The sequence below is a fragment of the Lutjanus erythropterus genome, chromosome 18 (assembly GCF_056507025.1).
Source record: "Lutjanus erythropterus isolate fLutEry1 chromosome 18, fLutEry1.hap2, whole genome shotgun sequence".
NCBI classification, from domain to species: domain Eukaryota; kingdom Metazoa; phylum Chordata; class Actinopteri; order Lutjaniformes; family Lutjanidae; genus Lutjanus; species Lutjanus erythropterus.
In genome coordinates this window covers 24,717,359-24,737,416 of record NC_139334.1, presented here as the reverse complement: position 1 = coordinate 24,737,416, position 20,058 = coordinate 24,717,359, and the positions used below count along the sequence as shown (strand labels likewise).

The window sequence follows — 20,058 nt, the reverse complement described above, 5'->3', positions numbered from 1 at the left end:
CGTGACTTTTCACTCTAAACCAGCGATGTCTGTATCATGGAGGCACGCGAAGAAAAATCAGTATGTCATGTAATTCACTTCAACAGCAGCAGAGAGGTCATTAAAAATAGATAAATAAAACATTTTTAAGTTTCAGTTTGAAGTCTGAAATTACCATAAAATATTTATGATTAATTCTTTAAAAAACAGGTAATCAGAACTAATAAATCAAAGCTATGGGATTTAAATTTCATGTTATTCTTCATTTATCTGACCTAGTTTAAGTGGTGTTCTTACATATTCGATGACCTGTCACATTAACACCCAAACGTATCTTATATCTTGTCACTGGTACGATAAGTCTTGTTTGTTGAGTTGTGATTAAAGGTTTGGGTGGGCTGCAGAAGATTTTAAGATTTCAAATAACATTTCAAAACAAAGTGTGACTGCAGCTCTAACTTTAATCTTAATTCTACCTGAAAACAACACACGACTGTCAGACACCTGCACAACGGGGTGGAGAAGTGTCGACGTTCTGAGTTTTCCCAGAAGCGCCTCTATTCATTTAAAATCTGCAGAGGTACCATCTGAATTCTGCAGGCACAGAGTCTGGGTGGACCTCGTCATTACGATACAATGTCCGTGCAAGATTTCATGTCAATTAATCCTGCAGGTTTTGCGCTGTTTCAGTCAGAAACTTTAGACACATTAAGTTGTATGTCAGGTCATCTTTTTGTACAATATTTATGAGGCTGTTTTGTGTAAATATGTGCAGTCATTCTGTGGAAACTAAACACATCCCCTTGCACATCATTATGATTAATTCCTATATTTATTGTAGTTAAAAAAAAGTTTTGAAGTATCAGATATCTCAAAACCTTGTTATTCTCTGTGTTGCAGGAGACCTGGGAGCCTCATCACATCCCCGTGTTATTCTCTGTGTTCTGCGGCCTCTTGGTGGCAGTGTCGTACCACCTGAGCCGACAGAGCAGCGACCCTTCTGTCCTCATGTAAGTTCACCGCCCTGCGCAGCAAACCTCAACAGTCCTGGACAGTATTTACAGTATCCAAGTTGTGGAAACTTGTCAGAGAAATAAATAGTGACATTCAAATATTTGCCTTTGCGTGTGTAAAACTTCTGGCACCGACGCCCGCAAGTGATGAACTCACTCGTCTGGCACATAACGCAGGCGAAAACAGATCATCAAAAGTATTTTCCATTACCTGCTTGACCCACGTCTGCTAAGAAGAAAACCATACCGATGAAAAATCTGTGACTTTTTTACTCATACATTCGCTGTGGATTATATCAGTCAGGAACTGATTTGTGAACCAGCTAATATTTATGCTTCTTGCTTTACAGTTCACTGATACAGTCCAAGATCTTACCTAATTTAAAAGACAAGAACCCAGAGGACCCTCTGTCAGAAGTCCAGGACCCTCTACCTGAGAAGCTCAGAGCCTCAGTGGTGAGTTGACCTTCATCATTTATCTAATAAAAGCCATGACAGTGCAGTTATACTGGAACTGCCACCAGACATACAGATATATTTGTTAAAGCTGCTGAGGTGAAAGGGGGATTTATTTTCTTTCTTTCTTTTCTTTTTTCTTTCTCCTATCCTCAATGTGTGTTTTTGGATGCACAGAATGAGCGTCTGCAGTCTGATCTGATCGTCTGCGTGGTCATTGCTGTCCTTTACTTCGCCATCCATGTCAGCACGGTGTTTATCGTACTGCAGGTACAGTGAATATTTCTTATCATTGAAAGGCCAAACTCAGTCTCCTGTTTTCATATCAGCTTTCTTACAAATATAATGAAGCACAAAGTAAATTTAGATTAAAAAATTAAATAATCAAATCCATAATTGGAGTTTACAGTTTAATGAATTATACAATATTCTCTGCAGAATATCAGAACCTAATTGAGAGAAGAGAACATATTGTTGCTTATCTCAAATCAAATTTAGTGATTTTGATTTTTCTCAGTAGAACTGTAATCCTTTGGGTCTAGACAGTTATAGACAGACAAACTGTCTGTAATGCCACTGTAGTTTTGCCACAAAACTGAAAACAGAGCTGTTTTTTGAGCTCCTGAAATGTTAACATTCTGGAGATAAATGGTTTTCACTGGACAGTAACGATATGTAAAACTGAAAATGTGAAAAAGAATTTCAGACAAAACAACAGTCTACAACATTATCATACACCTGTATTAGAACACTGTTAAAAAATATTATTAGATTCTTTATTGCACCCACAATTAAAGAGAGCATTCACCCAAAAATGAAAATTCAGTCATTATCTACTCACCCTCATGCTGATTGAAGGTTGGATTTATTTTGTTAGTCCGCGAAACACTGCTGGAGTTTTACAGGAAAAACAGTGCTGCAGAATCTTCCTAAACAACTAAAGTGAATGGTGAACAGTTTTCAAACAGAAAACAAACAAACAAACAGAAAGAAAACATCAAATGCCTCCAAACTGCTTATCTGGCGCAGTCCAAGTCTCCTAAAGCCCAGACATGCCATTTGCAGAAAGTCACACCACACACACACAGTTCAGGCTCCAAACTAAGGATCTACAGTGAAGATTCAGGCTAAAAACAAGGTGTGAATGACGTCTTTTAAGTCAGCTTGACATGTTTGGGCTTTAGCACACTGGGATCACACCAGACGAGCAGTATGGAGCTTTTTTATGTTTTTATTATGTTGTTTTTGTATGTTTGAAAACTGGTCACCATTCACTTATATTGTCTGGGAGATTCTGTAGCGCTGTTTTCATTTTTGGGTCAACTATCCCTGTAAGAGAGATACTATAGCACAACCATGCTGGAGACAGTGTGAGACAATAAATGTAGACCTTTCTCATGCGCTTTGACTGTACAGTTTTGGGGAAATGTTAATATGGTTATTATCAAATTTCTAATCTATGATAAACCGAGGTCATGTATAGCACTGTAGTTTGATAATATGACAGCAGGTATTGTGTTAAGAGAAAACAGATATCAGATATCTCTCTTGTAAAAAGGCCGTCACAAATAGACGGTACAAGGCAGAACCACGAGCACAAGATGAATGATGGAAACTGTGCATGTGATATATGTTATGGAACAGTTAGCTCAGAGGATGAGAGCTCAGGAAGTACAGTCTCTTTTGTGTAATGGCAAAGCAATAAAAATAAAACGAAAAAGCTTTAAAAATTAAATAGGAAAATTAAAGATCAAGCATGGAAATGACACGACAAATTAGTTACAAATGATTGATGCATGTGTATTTGAGGATTGATTTCCACTGTCTGTGTGTTTCCTCAGCCTTTCCTCAGTTATGTCTTATATGCACTGTTGGGGACGGTGGGGTTGCTCACCCACTACCTGCTGCCCCAAGTCCGCAAGCAGCTGCCCTGGTACTGCTTCTCTCACCCTCTGCTCAAAACTAAGGAGTACTATCAGTTTGAAGTCAGGGGTGAGTACGCTGGATCACATATAAAGTAACTAAAATAGCTCTCAAAATCATCGCAATGTTTTGAAATCATATCCTAAGGGGTGATACAAAGAATCCGTGTTTGTGTGTTTGTGTTTGTTTTTCAGCCTTGACTATTATTAACATAAAATCCTCTGTTTAGTAGAGAGACTTCTTCATAGGAGACTGATAAGAAATGCTTGGTGTTTAGAAAAGCAAATGCAAATAGACTCACTTTAATATTTTATGTCATTTCATAATATCAACAAACAAGATTAAACATGCTGACAATACGTATTAAGGAAGACTGGGAACTGGAAGAGGAATTATAGCAGTCTATCTTAAAAAGAGTTCATAACCTTCTCGACTTGTCCCAGGTGTGGCGTCATGCAGAATTTGCATCACACCCGCTGGACAAGATAGAAAATGTCTGAATACTTCCCAGATTTTAGTCCCTTGTGTAACTGCTGCAACTCCTCTTCCTCTACTCACACCCATATATTCTAGTCCTGTTCTATTCCACAGCAAAGTTTTGTTTTCTTTCTTTTAGAAATGTGTATCTGATATTTTGTCCTCTTTGACTGTGCCGTGTCTGATAGTTATACTGACTTTCTCCGCTTTACTTCGCCTGTCCGTCTCCTCTCATCAGATGCGGCTCATGTGATGTGGTTTGAAAAACTTCACGTGTGGCTGCTGTTTGTGGAGAAGAATGTTCTCTATCCACTCGTCATCCTTAATGAGCTGAGCGGCAGCGCCAGAGAGCTCGCCAGTCCAAAGAGACTTGACACAGAGTGAGAATTCACACTGTTTTCCAACGTATTTCTATCTTACTCCTAATCTCAGTTTTGCGTTTGTATTTTCTCTAATTTCATACCTTCCTGGAATTGTAATTTTTATTAGTTTTTCAAAGGATTGACACATGCCATACATGTATTATTGTTTCCAGGATATAGGAACACATTTTTTTATATTATAGAGGTGGACTTAAGTACATAATTCTAGAAAAAAATAAGCAAGTAAATGAATTAATCCAGAATTTAGACCAAGCTCCCATTTCAGTTTTATAACTTAAATATAATCTGAGGATGTGAATACTCATCACTGTCACTCTTCACTAAACTTTTTATTATTTTATTTACTATTTTATTATTGTGTCATAGTTTGATCAAATTAATTGAATACGCTTTTTCAAATAAGATTTGGGTTACCTTGCCAGGCTAACTGTTTCCTTCTGTTTCCAGTCTTTATGCTAAGCTAAGCTAAGCAACCGCTGGCTCCAGTTTTACATTTCAGTAAATCAGAGTATTTCCCAAAGTTTTCAACTATTCCTTTAACTTAGCTTACACCTCCTATATAAATAGTTCAGACAGCGTGGAGAATATTTACATGCTTCAGTGGTTTCATCTTGACAGTCACACACATTATCCAAAATGTCATTCAGGGTCGGCGCTCTGATGATCACGGTGGCCGGCCTGAAGCTGCTCCGTTCCTCCTACAGCAGCCCCACCTACCAGTACGTGACGATCCTCTTCACCGTCCTCTTCTTCACCTTCGACTACCGCCATCTGTCCGAGACGCTGCTGCTCGATCTCTTCCTCATGTCCATCGTCTTCAGCAAGGTGAGAGGAATACACGATGAGTTCTGCTCTGATTCTGCGCAAGAGACGTCATGAGTATATTTAATGTCTTCTAAAATATTGTAATTATTATGATTTCACTGTAACATATTATGCAATCAAAAGCTTTATGTGCAGCCTGCTTATCAGTTATCTGAAGTTAGCTGTGTTTTCTTTTTCATTTATCTGTTTCTTTTATTTTAATTTTTTTTTTTTTGCAGATGTGGGAGCTCTTCTACAAGCTGCACTTTGTCTACACCTACATCGCCCCCTGGCAGATCACATGGGGCTCAGCCTTCCACGCCTTTGCTCAGCCTTTTGCTGTGCCTCGTATCCTTTCACTGCTGTCTTTTATCAGCACACACTGTATACTGAACACTGAGTCACCGGTTTCTTATTTGTTGTTGCCTTTGTGAGGCTGATAATGTTTTGGTTGACACAGTTTCACTTATTTTAAGGGTTTATTATTGTCTCCCTCATCAAGTGGAGCCCTCTTTGGATGATTTTTACACATTATCCCCATGTTTATGTATTTTTATTCTTTGATATTTGAAAATGTTTCTGTTTTTTTGCAAGTTTCAGTTAGATTAAAAAATATTTCTCTATTTGTACTACTATGTGATTGAATGTGGCTCTTGGTTTTGTACCATGATAAGCCAAAGCATATTCAGAGGTTAATTCATGGGGGAGGTATTGGCAGTCAAGGTTTAACAGTGTTCTGAGAGCTTTCATTTTACCAACATTATTATTGTCATCATGATGTTGTATAAATTTTAATCTTATTTATATCAATATTTGCATATAAATTGATGTATTTATGTAACAGCCTGACAGTTCAGCTCAGCACAGGTCCCTGATTGACCTCACCAAGGTAGGTGTTGTGTTTACCTGGAATGCTCTCTGTTTTTTTGCTTCAACTGATGAAACTCTAAGGACTGAAATGTTGTATCTTTAATAAAGTTTGCAAGTAAAGGAGAGTGTGCAGGAGTCCTCTCTTCTGGAAATGGGGTTCGGCAAACATTAGAAATCCATTTGTGGCTTTGTGTCTAAATGTATGGGACTGTATCAAGCTCATCTTCGACATCTGGACAGCAGATGCCAGGAACAGCAAAGTATAAAGTGTATAGATCGCGAGTGATCCTTGACCCGAGCCCCTCCAGACTCTGCCATGCTGTTTGTCCAGGCTGTCGTGTCAGCAATCTTCTCCACTCCCCTTAACCCCTTCCTGGGCAGCGCCATCTTCATCACCTCCTACGTCCGTCCCGTCAAGTTCTGGGAGAGAGACTACAAGTAGGGGAAAATGATTTTAAACTACCATTCCACGTTCAAATCTTGTACCATTTATGTGAATCTGCTTCTGAAATTTGGGGTTTTCAATCTCTGTTTGCAGCACCAAGAGAGTGGATCACTCTAACACTCGGCTGGCCTCTCAGCTGGACAGAAATCCAGGTGAGGGCATCATTTTCCCATTAAAGTTTAGTTTAGCAGCACAAAGGATTTTACTCAACTGTTTTCCACACTGTTCTGAAATTCTTTTGCTTCTGGCTAGCAGCTACTGGAAGAATCTGTGCTCTTATCTGCTTCGTACTTTGTGATTTAGGTTTAAACAAGTGCATTTTTACAAGAAACTGCTTTAAATCCTTAAGTGATGTTAGCAAATAAAGTTAAAGTGCAATCATGTGAGTTTTACTGATCTGCCTTTCTTCTTTTTTCCTTTCCATCTTCAGGTTCTGATGACAACAACCTGAACTCCATCTTCTACGAGCACCTGACCCGCTCCCTGCAGCACAGCCTGTGTGGAGACCTCCTCTTGGGCCGATGGGGCAACTTCAGCACCGGGGACTGCTTCATCCTGGCCTCCGACTACCTGAACGCTTTGGTGCATCTCATCGAGATCGGCAACGGCCTGGTCACCTTTCAGCTCAGAGGGCTGGAGTTCAGAGGTGAGAAGGCTTATGTGTGAAAAATAAATGTGTGGTCGTCTGATATGTAGCTAAAATATTCAGGAAATGGTATAGATATCATTAGAGGGTGTCTTTTTTACCATATAGTGCAGCCCTAGTTACAATTACACTAAACAGTTACTGGGTGTAAATATTTAGTAACAGCTAATCTCTACATAGTTTGTGCGGTGCTATCAGTTTTCATTTCATGCTGCATAAAACTCCACAAGTTTTCAAAAGTATTCAAAAATCAAGTCAATATACTTCTCTTTTCACTGACTTCCAGCTCCAGAGCCAAAATCATATTTGCACGGATTTAATAAAACTCCACCACCTGTTTTTCCAAGCAGGCTAATCTAGATCTACCAAATTATTAGCAAACTACTTGAATTTGGTCTGGATTTTGAAGAATAACTTCCTCATACATTGAGAACCAACGAGGCTCATTAACCAGTTTCCCAGCACTTCCATCTGTGAGCATTCCAGCATGTTAGCCCGGTCGTGCTTTATCTTCCTGTTAAACCCACCTGCGTGTGCTTTATCAGCACGACTTCAGCCAACAGGGTTCTGCTCCACAACAAACCCACTGAAACAGAGAGCATGTGACACGCTGTGAACCTTTTGCTGAATTGGAGGCAATATTCAGAGCATGACAGCCGTCACCGCCAGCCTGTCAGCAACTTTTCAACTGTCTGAAAATATAATCTGTTTTTACAGTGTCGCAGGCCAGTGGTCGTTGCTGTACAATTCACAGATATAACCTGGAGTCTCCGCTTGAGTTTTGATCTGACCTTTGTTGTGTATAGTACAGGGTGCTAATATTTATCGTGATACCAAAAACAAAGAAAAATGAGGAATTGAAAAAAAAAGTCCTTTATTCAGTTAGATGTTTCCTGCATTTTTATGTGTTTGATTGTTTTTCCTTTTAACTTAAAGTGCTTCTGCTTTTTTTCCTTATTAAAATAAAATAAAAGTAGCCACCATGATGTGCAAAATATTGGCATGAATTGTCTTCGGCAATGAATGTTTGAGCTACAAAACAAAAAACAATGCAGCAGTGAGTAGCAGTCCTTTTATAAAATGAAATGATTAACCATGTATTATCACAGAAGATATTGTCACAGTCCGGTATGATATTGAGACATGTTTTTATTGCGATATCACAATATTTGATATATTGTCTATATGTCCCTCCGCAGGAACGTACTGCCAGCAGAGGGAAGTGGAGGCCATCACTGAGGGCGTGGAGGAAGACGAGGGCTGCTGCTGCTGCGAGCCGGGACACCTCCCTCACATCCTGTCCTTTAACGCCGCCTTCGGACAGCGCTGGCTGGCCTGGGAGGTGCTGGTCACCAAATACGTGCTGGAGGGCTACAGCATCACTGATAACAGCGCCGCCTCCATGCTGCAGGTGTTCGATCTTCGACGCATCCTGACCACCTATTACGTCAAGGTTAGAGGGATGGAGCTGGACTGTTACAAAGAACTTGTAAATTAACCGTGTTTTATTTATATTTGATATAAATGCGTCATCCCTTTCCTCTGTCAGGGTATCATCTACTATGTGATCGCTTCGCCCAAACTGGAGGAGTGGCTGGCCAATGAGACCATGAAAGACGGCCTGCGGGGTTGTGGAGAGAGGAACTACGTCGACCTGGATCCCACCTTCAATCCCAACATCGACGAGGACTACGACCATCGACTCGCAGGCATCTCCAGGGACAGTTTCTGTGGAGTCTACCTGAGCTGGATCCAGTACTGCAACTCTCGAAGGGCAAAGGTAACGTGGAATTATTCTTCCGAGTGAACGCTGTGGATCAGGCTGTTTCTCAGTAAAAGTAATCTGGAGATTGAGGTTAATGCTTTCTAGTCAGCAATAATGAAAACTGATTATGAAACAAAAAACTGGAGCCAATATTCAGCTGAGTTGGTGTCATTGTCACATGTTAAATAACCTAAACGAGCGCTGCACCCCCAACATGATTTGTATATCAATTACTCATCCCATGTTGGCTTGTGTTGCCCCCACATCACCATAGGATGATCCAAAACATGATGCTCAGACTTGTTCAAGTTGATCCATTCATATGCTCAAGACTTAAAAAAAAAAACCTGCTAATGAAATCATTTCTGACGGAAAGTCCCAAAGGCAAACTAGTTTGTCAGCTGTACTCTGGTGAATGCAGCTAAGAACAACAACCATCTGCAGTGGTGGAGTTGCTAACAAGTTTGTGTTGCTGGAAAGTTCTGTTTACATTTTAGGTCTAAGATAAGGCAACAAAAAGCCCCAAAAAGTCTACCTACGACACTGCTATACCAGCTGCTATGACAAAACAAAAACAAAAAAATCGGGAAAAATCGGTATCTGCCAATATAGGCCACTAAACATAAACGCACCAAATGGGATTTGAGTGTCATGAATCTTCCTTGTCTCTGTTGTGTTTGCAGCCTCTGGACAGTGAGAAAGACTCGCCTCTGGTGCTGCTCTGCTTCGGCCTGTGTGTTCTGGGGAGGAGAGCTCTGGGAACAGCTGCTCATCATATGTCCAGGTTATTTAGTAATCTTTATTATAATAAGTTTACCTTTTATAACCCTTTAAGGGCTGAGTGAGAGTTCACTTATGTAGGCTAAAGAAGTCATCTGTTTTTAACTATATATGCATACATGCATCTTTTCTTGCCTTCCTGTCTGTCTGCACTCTCGATTATTTTTTTTTTTAACCTGGTGAGTAATGACTCATATGTCCTCGACCTCTTCTTTCCATCACAGCAATCTGGAGTCTTTCCTTTATGGACTTCATGCATTATTCAAGGGAGATTTCCGCATCTCCTCAATCCGAGACGAGTGGATCTTTGCAGACATGGAACTGCTCAGGAAAGTTGTGGTGCCTGGAATACGAATGTCTCTCAAATTACACCAGGTGAGACGCTGCGGGTGTCATGTGGACCATTCCACTTGAAAACTGTCTTTGACCTCATATTCAGGGCCAGATTATAGACAGTATAAAGATAGTGCATGAAGCATCAGTGACATTACCTATAGGTTTCTGAAGAGCCTTTTTGAAGTTCAGTGTGGTGGTTGTCATCTTGGCAGTGCCTGACTCATTTAACTCCTGACTGATCCAAAAATGGGGAAAGAGGTGGACCTAAGGCAACCGAATGAAGCGGCCAGCTGCCTGTGACAGTAGCCAAGTGTCACTCAAAGCAGCCACACCCCAATAATGCATAGCTGTAAGCCTTGAAATGATTTAAACGGGTGATGGTGTGTAAAAAAATTCCCCTGTACAGTTGTCATGATTGGGGATTTAGCTGCATAGACCAAAACTGTTCTTTGTTCTGTAACGAAACATTGCACTTGTTCTTTTAGGACCACTTCACGTCCCCGGACGAGTATGATGAGCCGGCGGTTCTTTTCGAAGCCATCTCCACCCACCAGCAGAACCTGGTCATCGCTCACGAGGGTGACCCAGCCTGGAGGAGCGCCGTGCTGTCCAACGCCCCGTCACTCCTCGCCCTGCGACATGTCCTCGATGAAGGAACCAACGAGTACAAAATCATCATGCTCAATCGACGATACCTCAGCTTCCGCGTCATCAAGGTGAGAACTGGAAAAGATTAATATTAGTCTTTGATTCCATGATTGTTAAGGGTTTGTTTGTTTAAATTTTTAAATTGTGATGATAAAGGCTCAAGAGTCTGGAAATCCCTGGTTTAGGTACCTTGAAAGTGCTTGTAAACTGCTTGAATTTTGCTCTTAAAAAGCTGTACAAACCCTGATCGTTGTTATTTCTAAGCCAAAATACTGAACGAGAACGTAACCTCTTGTTCCGCAGGTGAATAAAGAATGTGTCCGAGGTCTTTGGGCGGGGCAGCAGCAGGAGTTGGTGTTCCTGAGAAACAGAAATCCGGAGCGCGGCAGCATTCAGAACGCCAAGCAGGCTCTGAGAAACATGATCAACTCTTCTTGTGACCAGCCCATCGGATATCCCATCTATGTATCTCCACTGACCACCTCCTACTGCAACTCACACCCCCAACTCGGACACATCCTGGGGGGCCCCATCAGCATCGGGAATATCCGAAACTTTGTCGTCAGCACCTGGCACAGGTTTGTTGTTTTCTGTATTTCAGTTTGGTGCCCGTAAAAACACAAACTAAGTGGTAAATGTAGTAAAATAATATCTTCATCAAAGTGGCTGATAATATTTTCTTCTGTGTGTTTTTAAATCTTTATTAATAGATGATATTATTTGTTGTAGGTTACGGAAAGGCTGCGGTGCCGGCTGTAACAGCGGAGGGAACATCGAGGACTCAGACGCAGGGGGTTTGTCCTGTGGCAGTGGGAATGGGACGGGCGGAGACTCTCAGCAGAGCTCAGTGTCGCAGGGTGGGAACTCTGGACCTGCCCCCTCCCACTCGTACCCGCCGCACACTCTGGGTGAGAACCGCTGCAGCTGTCAGCCACTAAATACTCTGAATAGTGTGACAAGTGTGAATTTTACTAGAGCCACCCGGTTCTGTAGGAAGATGGTTCGTTGAGTTAAGCTAAGTGTCATTCTCAGGTTGAATGTTGAGGCTGATCAGGTCGGTCCAAGCCACCGACCTAGCCGACTATCTTTCTCCATAATCACTCACTCCACCTTTAAATATCCTTACATTGAATTTTGTTGTAAGTAAACTTGCATCTAGTAAAGATGTTATGTGTGTGAACAGAATTTAACTTTTATTAAATGGATACCGCACTAATTTTATGCATAAAATTACCAGAGAAGTTAAGCTAATCAAGAGTGAGAGCGCTTAATATTTGCAATTTAAATTTTAATTTAGCAGATGCTTTTAGACAAAGCGACACACATCTGAGAGCTGATTCAACACAAGCAAGGATCTAGTCAGGAGAGGACAACATGAGTAAGTGCCATGGAGCAAAGTTGAAGTCTGACAGGACGTTGGTGCCTACAGGTAGAGCCAGTGATAATGTGTATAGAGTGCATAAGATACTTGGGTGGTCATGTTTCACTGAAGCTCTTCTGGAAATGACAAATTAATAGTTTTAAATTGAGATGTTGGGGGAAAAAACAAATTTAAAAGAGAGGAAAACAGCGAAAGAATAGCCTTGTAGAGGAAAACCATAAAGAAAAGGATCATAGAAGACGAGAGAAATAAAGAGACATGAGGACATTAACTGGGCTGATGTAACAGCTAAAGACAGAAGACGAGAGAGAAGACTATGCTAATATGAGGACAGAAGATGCTAAACTGTCTTTATTTTAAGGTTTTATGTCAAGATACAAAGACTAACCCCTACACACTGACTGAAAGTAACCTGCTAAATAGTGGCAGTGGGGAGAAGCAGTGAGCAGCAAAAGACACCATCTTGAATCATATAATTAAGAATGATGATGCTGTAAAGGTTATCTCGAGCTGGACTGAAAGCTTGTTATAAACTTGAGATGTGTAGTTTGAAAGATGAGGGTATGTCATAGGCAGGGAGGGTGTAATGAAAGACACTCTTGAGTTGCATTATGGGAAACGTAGGATCCAGCATTTTTAGAGCGTGACCCATACTGCCCTACAAAGCCTAACTGCGGTAACTTTCACTGGCCAGATTTTTGTAGTTCCTGCAATTTTTAAAATGTTTTTTCTCTAAAACAAAGCAAAATTAAATCCTGAAACCTTGGCACAAGATAAAACAGGTATCAAGAAGTTAATTTTTAGTTAAAACTCAGTTTTGACCAAAAATGTAGTTTCTATAGTTAGTGTTTGGACGGCAGCGTAGAAGGGACTAGGGATGTAAGAATATATCGAATATCACAATAAAAAATGTCTCAATAATGTACTGGATGGTGACGATACCTACCAAGATATTACATGGCTAATTATTTTATTTTTATTTTGTTTTATAAATTAATTGTTACTGACTACTGCACTGTTTTTATTTTGCAATTGTATGTACATAATCCACACATTCTTTGGCAAAGAAAATTCATGCCACTTTTTGCACATGCTTATGTTATGGCAGGATACTTTTATTTTATTTTATTAAAGAAGGAAAATAGAAGCACCTTAAGTTAAAGGTAGATAAGTTGCTGTTTGTTTAATTGTTGAGTCTCATTCTCAGTACGTCAAATACCAACGTTTTAGGTCGGTAAAGCGTCTGGAGAACAGTGAAATTCAAAGAAAATCAGAAGGTACATGCAGAGGGTGGGGTCTCTGTGGATGCCACACACCTCTGGTGGGTCATGAGTGATGATTGAGAGGGATTATTTTTGTAGTCCATGCATTGTTTTGAGAGAAAAGGACTGATATCAAGGACTTTTTATCGTGTATTATAGACCTTGAGTTTTTGATCTCTTTACATCCATACTAGAGCCTGAAATCCAGGTATTTTGGCCTCTGCTGCAGCACTAAATCACTGCAGTATTCCTTTAATTTCATCTGGTCTCTGTCTGACCTCTCCTCCTTCTATCCAGGCACCAGTCAAAGCTCCCAGTCTGTCCAGTCCGGTTTGGTACGACACTCTCCTGCCCGAGCCTCAGTTGCCAGCCAGTCCTCCTCCTACCGCTACAGCAGCAGCCGTCACTCCTCCCTGCGCACCTCCACCACAGGCCTAGAGCCCTGCCGACGTTCCTCCACCAGCCAGCTGTCTCTGCGCACACTCCACACCTCCCTGCAGCTCCGCTTGGGCTCCACCTCGGACCCTGCCGGCCCCTCCGCCTCCCTCTCAAGCCACAGCATCCCTCCCTGCAAACGCCACACGCTGGTGGGCCTCCTGGGCAACGACGGCCTCTGCAGCACCGTCACTGACCCCCTCAGCCAGCATCATCACCATCATCACCACCCGCAGCAACACAACCCCACCGTCTCCACCGTGCGCAGAGATGACATCTCCTACAGAGTGCAGGTTTGTAACAAAAAGAGCCCTAGCACAGTTAGCAAGTGAAATTTAGCAGTTTCACTGTCACACATTAATCTGCAACACAAAACGGTCCAGAGCGCTTTTAGTGTTTCTTGTTCAGTGATGTGTATTCTGTTCTCTGTAGCTGTAGTCTGACACTCTAAATTAACTCAGTGAACATGAAACATTCATAGTTGCTCAACATCATCATGCTTGTTTTATCATTGTAGGCGTGTTACTATGCTTATATTAGCAGTTTGCTTAGAGCTGCAACAATGAATCAATTAGTTGATCTAAGGAAAATAAGTTTCTAACTACTTTCATTTCATTTTTCAAACAAAAATGCCAAACATTTGCTGGTTTTAGCTTCATAAATGTACGAATATGCTGCTTTTCTTTGTCATTTCTGCAAGTACATGAAGAGTCTTGGGGTTTTGGAAAAAAAGAACCAATTAGTAAACGTCACTGTGGGCTCTGGAAAATGATGATGAGCATTTTTCACAGTTTTTGGGACATTTTATCAACTAAACAATTAATTAAAGTACAGTCCATCAGAGCCACTGGAATGGCTGTCAAGTCTTAGTCTTGTTATGCATATCATTCAAATATAGATCATTTATATCATTTTAGAGCATGTCATCCTCTGTTTAATACTCAATAATTACATTCATGGTTTACTGAAATTATTATTTGTCACTAGAAGCAGAACTTTCATTCTGTTCTGCTGCCGTAGTTGCATGTCATCTCATTCTCTGCCTTAATTTTTCTCGCCTCTCATTACTTTAAACCAGGGCTTCTCAAAGTCCAGACTGAAGGGCAGGTCAGTTTGGACCCAGCCTGTACCTCAAGTTACTTCATGAAGTCATGCTGAACATACAGTGTAGATGGAGATGATTCACGTGATCCTGTCCCCAGATTAATGTGGTGTTAATGTGGCTTATTTCATCATTGGCATCACTGTTGTGGCGGCATTAACTGCTGGACAGTGTGTTGTTGCTGCTGAGTTCATGCATTAACCAGAATATTTTTGCTATCAGCTCCTAAATCACAGAAGGTTTTCTCTTGTACACAAGCTGTACAACTAGTGATGTAGTTGTCAGATTATGTCTGAGTCTGAAATGGACGACCTGTCTGAGCCGTGTCTGCCTCAATTTTGCACACTCAATTACAAGAGATGTGATTTTAATTAATTATGAGTAACCTACTGGTAAACTTCACAGCATATTCTGTCATCTAGGTTCAAGCAACTGATTGCAGGCAAACACTAGGTTTCAATGTATTCTGACCATCTTAACTGTTGCTTAAAAGTTAATTGATCAAAAACGTTTGAGAGCCCCTGCTCTAAGTGTCTCATGAAGGTTTAATGTTAATGAATAATCCGCCTGCGCTTGTGTCCACACCTCTGACTTTGATCTTCCCTCTGAATTTGATTCCCGTGTTTCCGCGACGTCGCTCAGATCGTGGACCTCAGTCACGTGCTGGAGAACATCAACTTATCGAAGCGGAAGGAGCTGCAGTGGCCTGACGAGACGATGAGACTGAGGGCAGGACGGAACTGCTGGAGGGACTGGAGCCCTTTAGAGGGCATGGAAGGACATGTAAGTCTTCACCATCAGCTGTTAGCACATCAGTGTGAACAGCCTTTCCTTTACTTCCTGTCATTCTCTGACCTCTCACGCTATAAATGTGATTCTGCTGTGATGATCTTGTTTTGTACTCGTGTCCTATTTCAAAGCCTGTAACACTCTCTGTGACCTACTTGCTCTGTAATAAAAGCTTCATAAATTTTATTGTCTGCTTCCTCCGCTGTGTTTCCCTCTGCAGGTGATTCACCGGTGGGTGCCTTGTAGCCGTGACCCAGCCAATCGCTCCCATATCGACAAGACCATCCTGCTGGTACAGGTGGAAGATAAGCTAGTGCCCATTATTGAGACTGGGGTCATTGAGTTGGGTGCAGAGGTTTGAGACAAGCAAGCACACACATCACACACACATACACACACACACACACACGCAGACACGCACACTGACTGACACTTGTGTGAAGCCAGACCTCCCTGGCTTTCGGCAGGACGCCGCGGGAGCCTGCAGACAAACAGGAAACGGGAGCTCTCCCCCCTCCCCTGTTCCTTATCGCTGAGGGGGAAAGGAAGCCAGGGAAAAGTGCAAGCAGAGGCAGAGCATACATTAATCCGAGATCCTTTACTGCATCTACACACATCCACAGTATCTGCCTTGCTTTGCGTCTCCGAAATGCTGCATGACAGTAAACAACCCTTAAGTTAAGTTAGTTCTCGCTACTGGTAATTAATTTCTATGCATTTCATCAACTTCGTTGTTCGTTCGTCGTTTTGTTGGCAATTCTGACAGAGCTGAGTGTAAAAGAGCGTGTGGAGATGACTTTGTGTTTTTTGATTGTCTTTAAATAATTTGCCAAAATAAGCCTGGTGTTGAATATCTGCCATGGTTTCATACACGTGAAAGCTTTTTTTTTTTTTTTTTTTCCTGCTGCCAAGACGACAGAGAAAGTTGTGGTGCAGAACAGAGTGAAGTCGGTGCTGCGCTCAACAAACTCCTCTGTTTCATTGTTGTCATTCCGTTTGGATTACTTTGACATTTGCAAGATAACTTTGCGCAAAGAAAAAAAGAACTTGCACTATAATTTGTTTTTGTTTTTTTTTATTTACAGCGATGCACTACACTCTTTAGATAATATCACAGTTTATTTATTACAGACTCTGAATGGCCATGGTTACCGATGCCTTGGGAATGAAAAAAAAATGCAATCGTCATTCTGTTTTCAGCCATTTTTATTTTACTATTTTATGTTTGATAAACTTGAAAATAACTTTTTACTGTATATGATTATATCTATATCTAAATATATATATATTTACACAAATATATATATATAATGTCAATGTATAAAAGATTTTGTTTTCAATATTTATTACTGTGAACATGGTATTTACACTTTGTTACATCTTCTTTTTTTGCATTTTGGGACAAAGGTTAATGTATTAAGGACCATTGGTTGAAAACAAGATGCCGAATTTTTGATGGACTGTTTCACTATTTAACTTAATTTCTTTTCTATATGGAGAAATAAAAGTTTGATTTATTGCTGACATCTTTAATATGCCTCCTCGGATTGTTTATGTCTCATTTTATTGAATTATCGTATCGTTTTTTAATCCATCAAACCAAATCTATTCCTGAATAGGACACGTATCTCCAGGGGTATGTGAAGTGAAAAAGGGTGAGAGAACTCATAATTTCAAGGCATCTGGTCTCACTAGATTTTTGGGTTTTTAATCAAACTCCTTAGTTTTGAAATAACCTTAACAAGGTTTTGCCGACCAATAATCTTTTGTTGAGATAATTTAATTTTCCTCTTTAGATAAACTTGAATCTCTGAGTATAGAAACTCAAAAAATGTGTATTTCAAAAGTTGTTCACAGTGAGCCGTGAATCTGATTTGTTTCAATATTTTGGGTGCTTGAAAATTAAATGGTTAAAGTTGAAAATATTAAATTAGTAACCATTATTCACATTCACTTTAAGTAGTTTACTCAACAGTTCTTGAAATACAAATTTCTTTTGCATTTCTGAAACTCTAAGATTCAAGTTAAGTAAAGTAAATTGTCTCAACAAAACATATTTAAAGACTCAGACTCAGCCAAACATTGCGGAGTAATTTGTGTCCTCACAAACAAATTCCTCTCATCAACCTGCTGAGTATTTCACGGTTTCGAGGGAGTTTTATATATCAGCTCTATATGCATGAATGTGTGGAGGGGGCTTACAAAACTGATTAAACACTGGGCTAAATTAAAACAAATGCACACCAGTGGAAAATAAGCTCAATCACCAGTCAAGAGTCATTTTTAGGTACTTGTTATTTTTTTCAGGTCTGTAAATTTCCTCTTACTAAAGTATGCATTACACTACATAAATCTACTTCACTACTTACTTACTAAATGACAATGTACTACTGAGTGGCTCTACACTTTGAATTGATACCTGAACATTTCATCTGCATTTTTGTAGCCAGTATGTTTAAATGTGCGAATGAAAACCATGAGACACAGACGGGGGAAAAAACAAACTCTGCAGCAGAGACAGGTTTGAAGAGGAGACTGTGACCACTGAGCAGAACAAAGCAGGAGTTGGGAGTAACTGATCGAAACCCCGCTATAATCGACATCATCAAACATCAGCAGTTTAAAAATAACTAAAACTCTGAATAGTGTTTGAGAAAATTACTTTGTACTTTTACTGATGTATTTTAACACTGGTAGATTTAGTTCAGTTCTTGTTTCAGTACTCTTTCCAGCAGGGACTGTCAGTAAATACAAACTGTGGCAGGAGAGACAAAGGTTAAAATGAAACTTGTGATTAGCAGGTGCAGTCATGGGGTATTTTATGGGAGACCTGTTGTGTTTTATAATATTTTTTATGGTACAGTGAATCATGTGGCACCTGTAATAGGTAGTGAGGACTTGTTTAACATGCTGCAAAATTGGTGCCATAATACGTTGTTAACTTGTCAAAACTCTGAAGGTCTGAGAAATTACTTCTAGCTACAACAAATGACATATTCTTACATAAACCTGTTGTAAAACAATTTATTTATTTTTCCAGATTTTATTATTTCTTTTTGCATCCGATCATTTAAATTGTCTGAACTGTTATAAATACATCACAGCTCTCACACTAACCCTTCTAAACTTCATTTTACCACACTGGTACTAGAAACATATCATAATGCATTATAAGTCAAATGGTTTTGAACACTACATTTAGGCAGTAAATTTAAAGGGCAGATTAATGCCAACTTGAGAAAAGTATGGAGGAAACTGGAAAGTTAAATGTTTGTGCTAGAAACTGGTTTTAAATACATGTATGTATGATTTGAATGAATAAATGTGGAGACTTATGTTTTCTCTCAGGTTGTGTCAGACAGACGCATGTTTTGCTGCTTTCTCCCAAGATGTAGAAATGTTACCCATCACCTGTATGATGGAGAATTTCTGGACATTTCTCTGACAGTTGGCCGCCATGACACCTGCTGACTGTCTTCACTGTTCTGCCGACGGACAAAATGAACCTTCACACTCAATAAACGCAGCTTATGACATACATTTACAACAAAATACAAGGTTCTGATGCCAATTAGTGTTTTATCAACAGGGAAGAGTCAACCAGTTAAGACTGGTAATTGAACGGTGACTCGGTCGGCTGATTAATCAATCCGATCATCTGGCATTTTCAGATAATCGGCATTGATCAGCAATGAACAAAAATGTTGGAAAACGATGTTTCCCAGCCTCCTTGTGAGTTTTGGAAAGGTGATGAAAAAGTTTCAAACTCTCATGCTCTAATAACTCATTTTCTAAGATGTCCTCAGTCACCTTTGTCTTTTATAAATGTTAACATGCTTCTCCTCTTAAATGACAGCAAGTCTAATATAAAGCTGTTAGTGGCTAGTGTTAAATAAAAACTTCATATTCTGATGTATAGAATAATGCTCGCTGTAGCCCGCTCTCCCTTTAATACCTGTCACGTTCCAAATGTATTTCTCTGTTTAATTAATTATTAAATAATCCATCTACAACATGTTCCTGGCCAAGAGAACAATCTATATTAGATTATAATGTGCATGAAATAAGGGAATTATACTTGAATTTTCTTTGCCTTGCTGTCTAAATATCTGTATCGGCCGATAACAATCTCATATCCGTCGACCATTTTCTAAGTCCACATGATTATAAAAGAAATATATCATAATTCAAGGTCCAGGAACTTTTGCCACATTTCAAACTCCTATAACGTCTTATAATGAAGGTCAGGAAATGATGCAGCAAGTCATGGAAGAAATATAGTGAGTGGACTTTGAAATATAATATATAATATAAATAAATCTTCAGGCTCAATAAACACAGCACACTGTCATTTCTAACAAAACAGAAAGACTTTGTTTTTATTGATTTTAAGAATAAACAATAGCAGGAACAGACAGAGCAAAAGCCGAAAAGCCGTCTCCAGGATGCAGTTCACCATCACATATACAGCAGTTCTAAGCATTAAGGGTTATTCTACCATTTTCGAGAACAAATACACAGAGCCAGCACAACTAATTTTGTATTTTCTAAAGACACATCTCCT

The 20,058-nt window shown here is 40.0% G+C and overlaps 1 protein-coding gene across 4 annotated transcripts in view; it reads left to right on the top strand.

Moving 5' to 3' along the window:
* The window catches only part of pcnx1 (pecanex 1), a 56,090-nt gene extending 39,063 nt beyond the window's left edge, over window positions 1–17,027 (top strand). For all 4 annotated transcript variants that reach the window (XM_084743234.1, XM_084743233.1, XM_084743236.1 and 1 more), the window contains 20 exons: window positions 880–989; window positions 1,343–1,448; window positions 1,626–1,718; window positions 3,290–3,440; window positions 4,087–4,228; window positions 4,879–5,056; window positions 5,275–5,383; window positions 6,214–6,343; window positions 6,444–6,502; window positions 6,781–6,996; window positions 8,196–8,449; window positions 8,546–8,776; window positions 9,445–9,545; window positions 9,766–9,916; window positions 10,363–10,593; window positions 10,829–11,103; window positions 11,255–11,433; window positions 13,466–13,896; window positions 15,348–15,488; window positions 15,715–17,027. In XM_084743234.1, the coding sequence (XP_084599360.1) occupies window positions 880–989; window positions 1,343–1,448; window positions 1,626–1,718; window positions 3,290–3,440; window positions 4,087–4,228; window positions 4,879–5,056; window positions 5,275–5,383; window positions 6,214–6,343; window positions 6,444–6,502; window positions 6,781–6,996; window positions 8,196–8,449; window positions 8,546–8,776; window positions 9,445–9,545; window positions 9,766–9,916; window positions 10,363–10,593; window positions 10,829–11,103; window positions 11,255–11,433; window positions 13,466–13,896; window positions 15,348–15,488; window positions 15,715–15,855 (3,429 nt within the window). In that variant the 3' untranslated portion in view covers window positions 15,856–17,027. The remainder of the gene's footprint in view (window positions 1–879; window positions 990–1,342; window positions 1,449–1,625; window positions 1,719–3,289; window positions 3,441–4,086; window positions 4,229–4,878; window positions 5,057–5,274; window positions 5,384–6,213; window positions 6,344–6,443; window positions 6,503–6,780; window positions 6,997–8,195; window positions 8,450–8,545; window positions 8,777–9,444; window positions 9,546–9,765; window positions 9,917–10,362; window positions 10,594–10,828; window positions 11,104–11,254; window positions 11,434–13,465; window positions 13,897–15,347; window positions 15,489–15,714) is intronic.
* The last annotated feature ends 3,031 nt before the right edge of the window (window positions 17,028–20,058 follow it).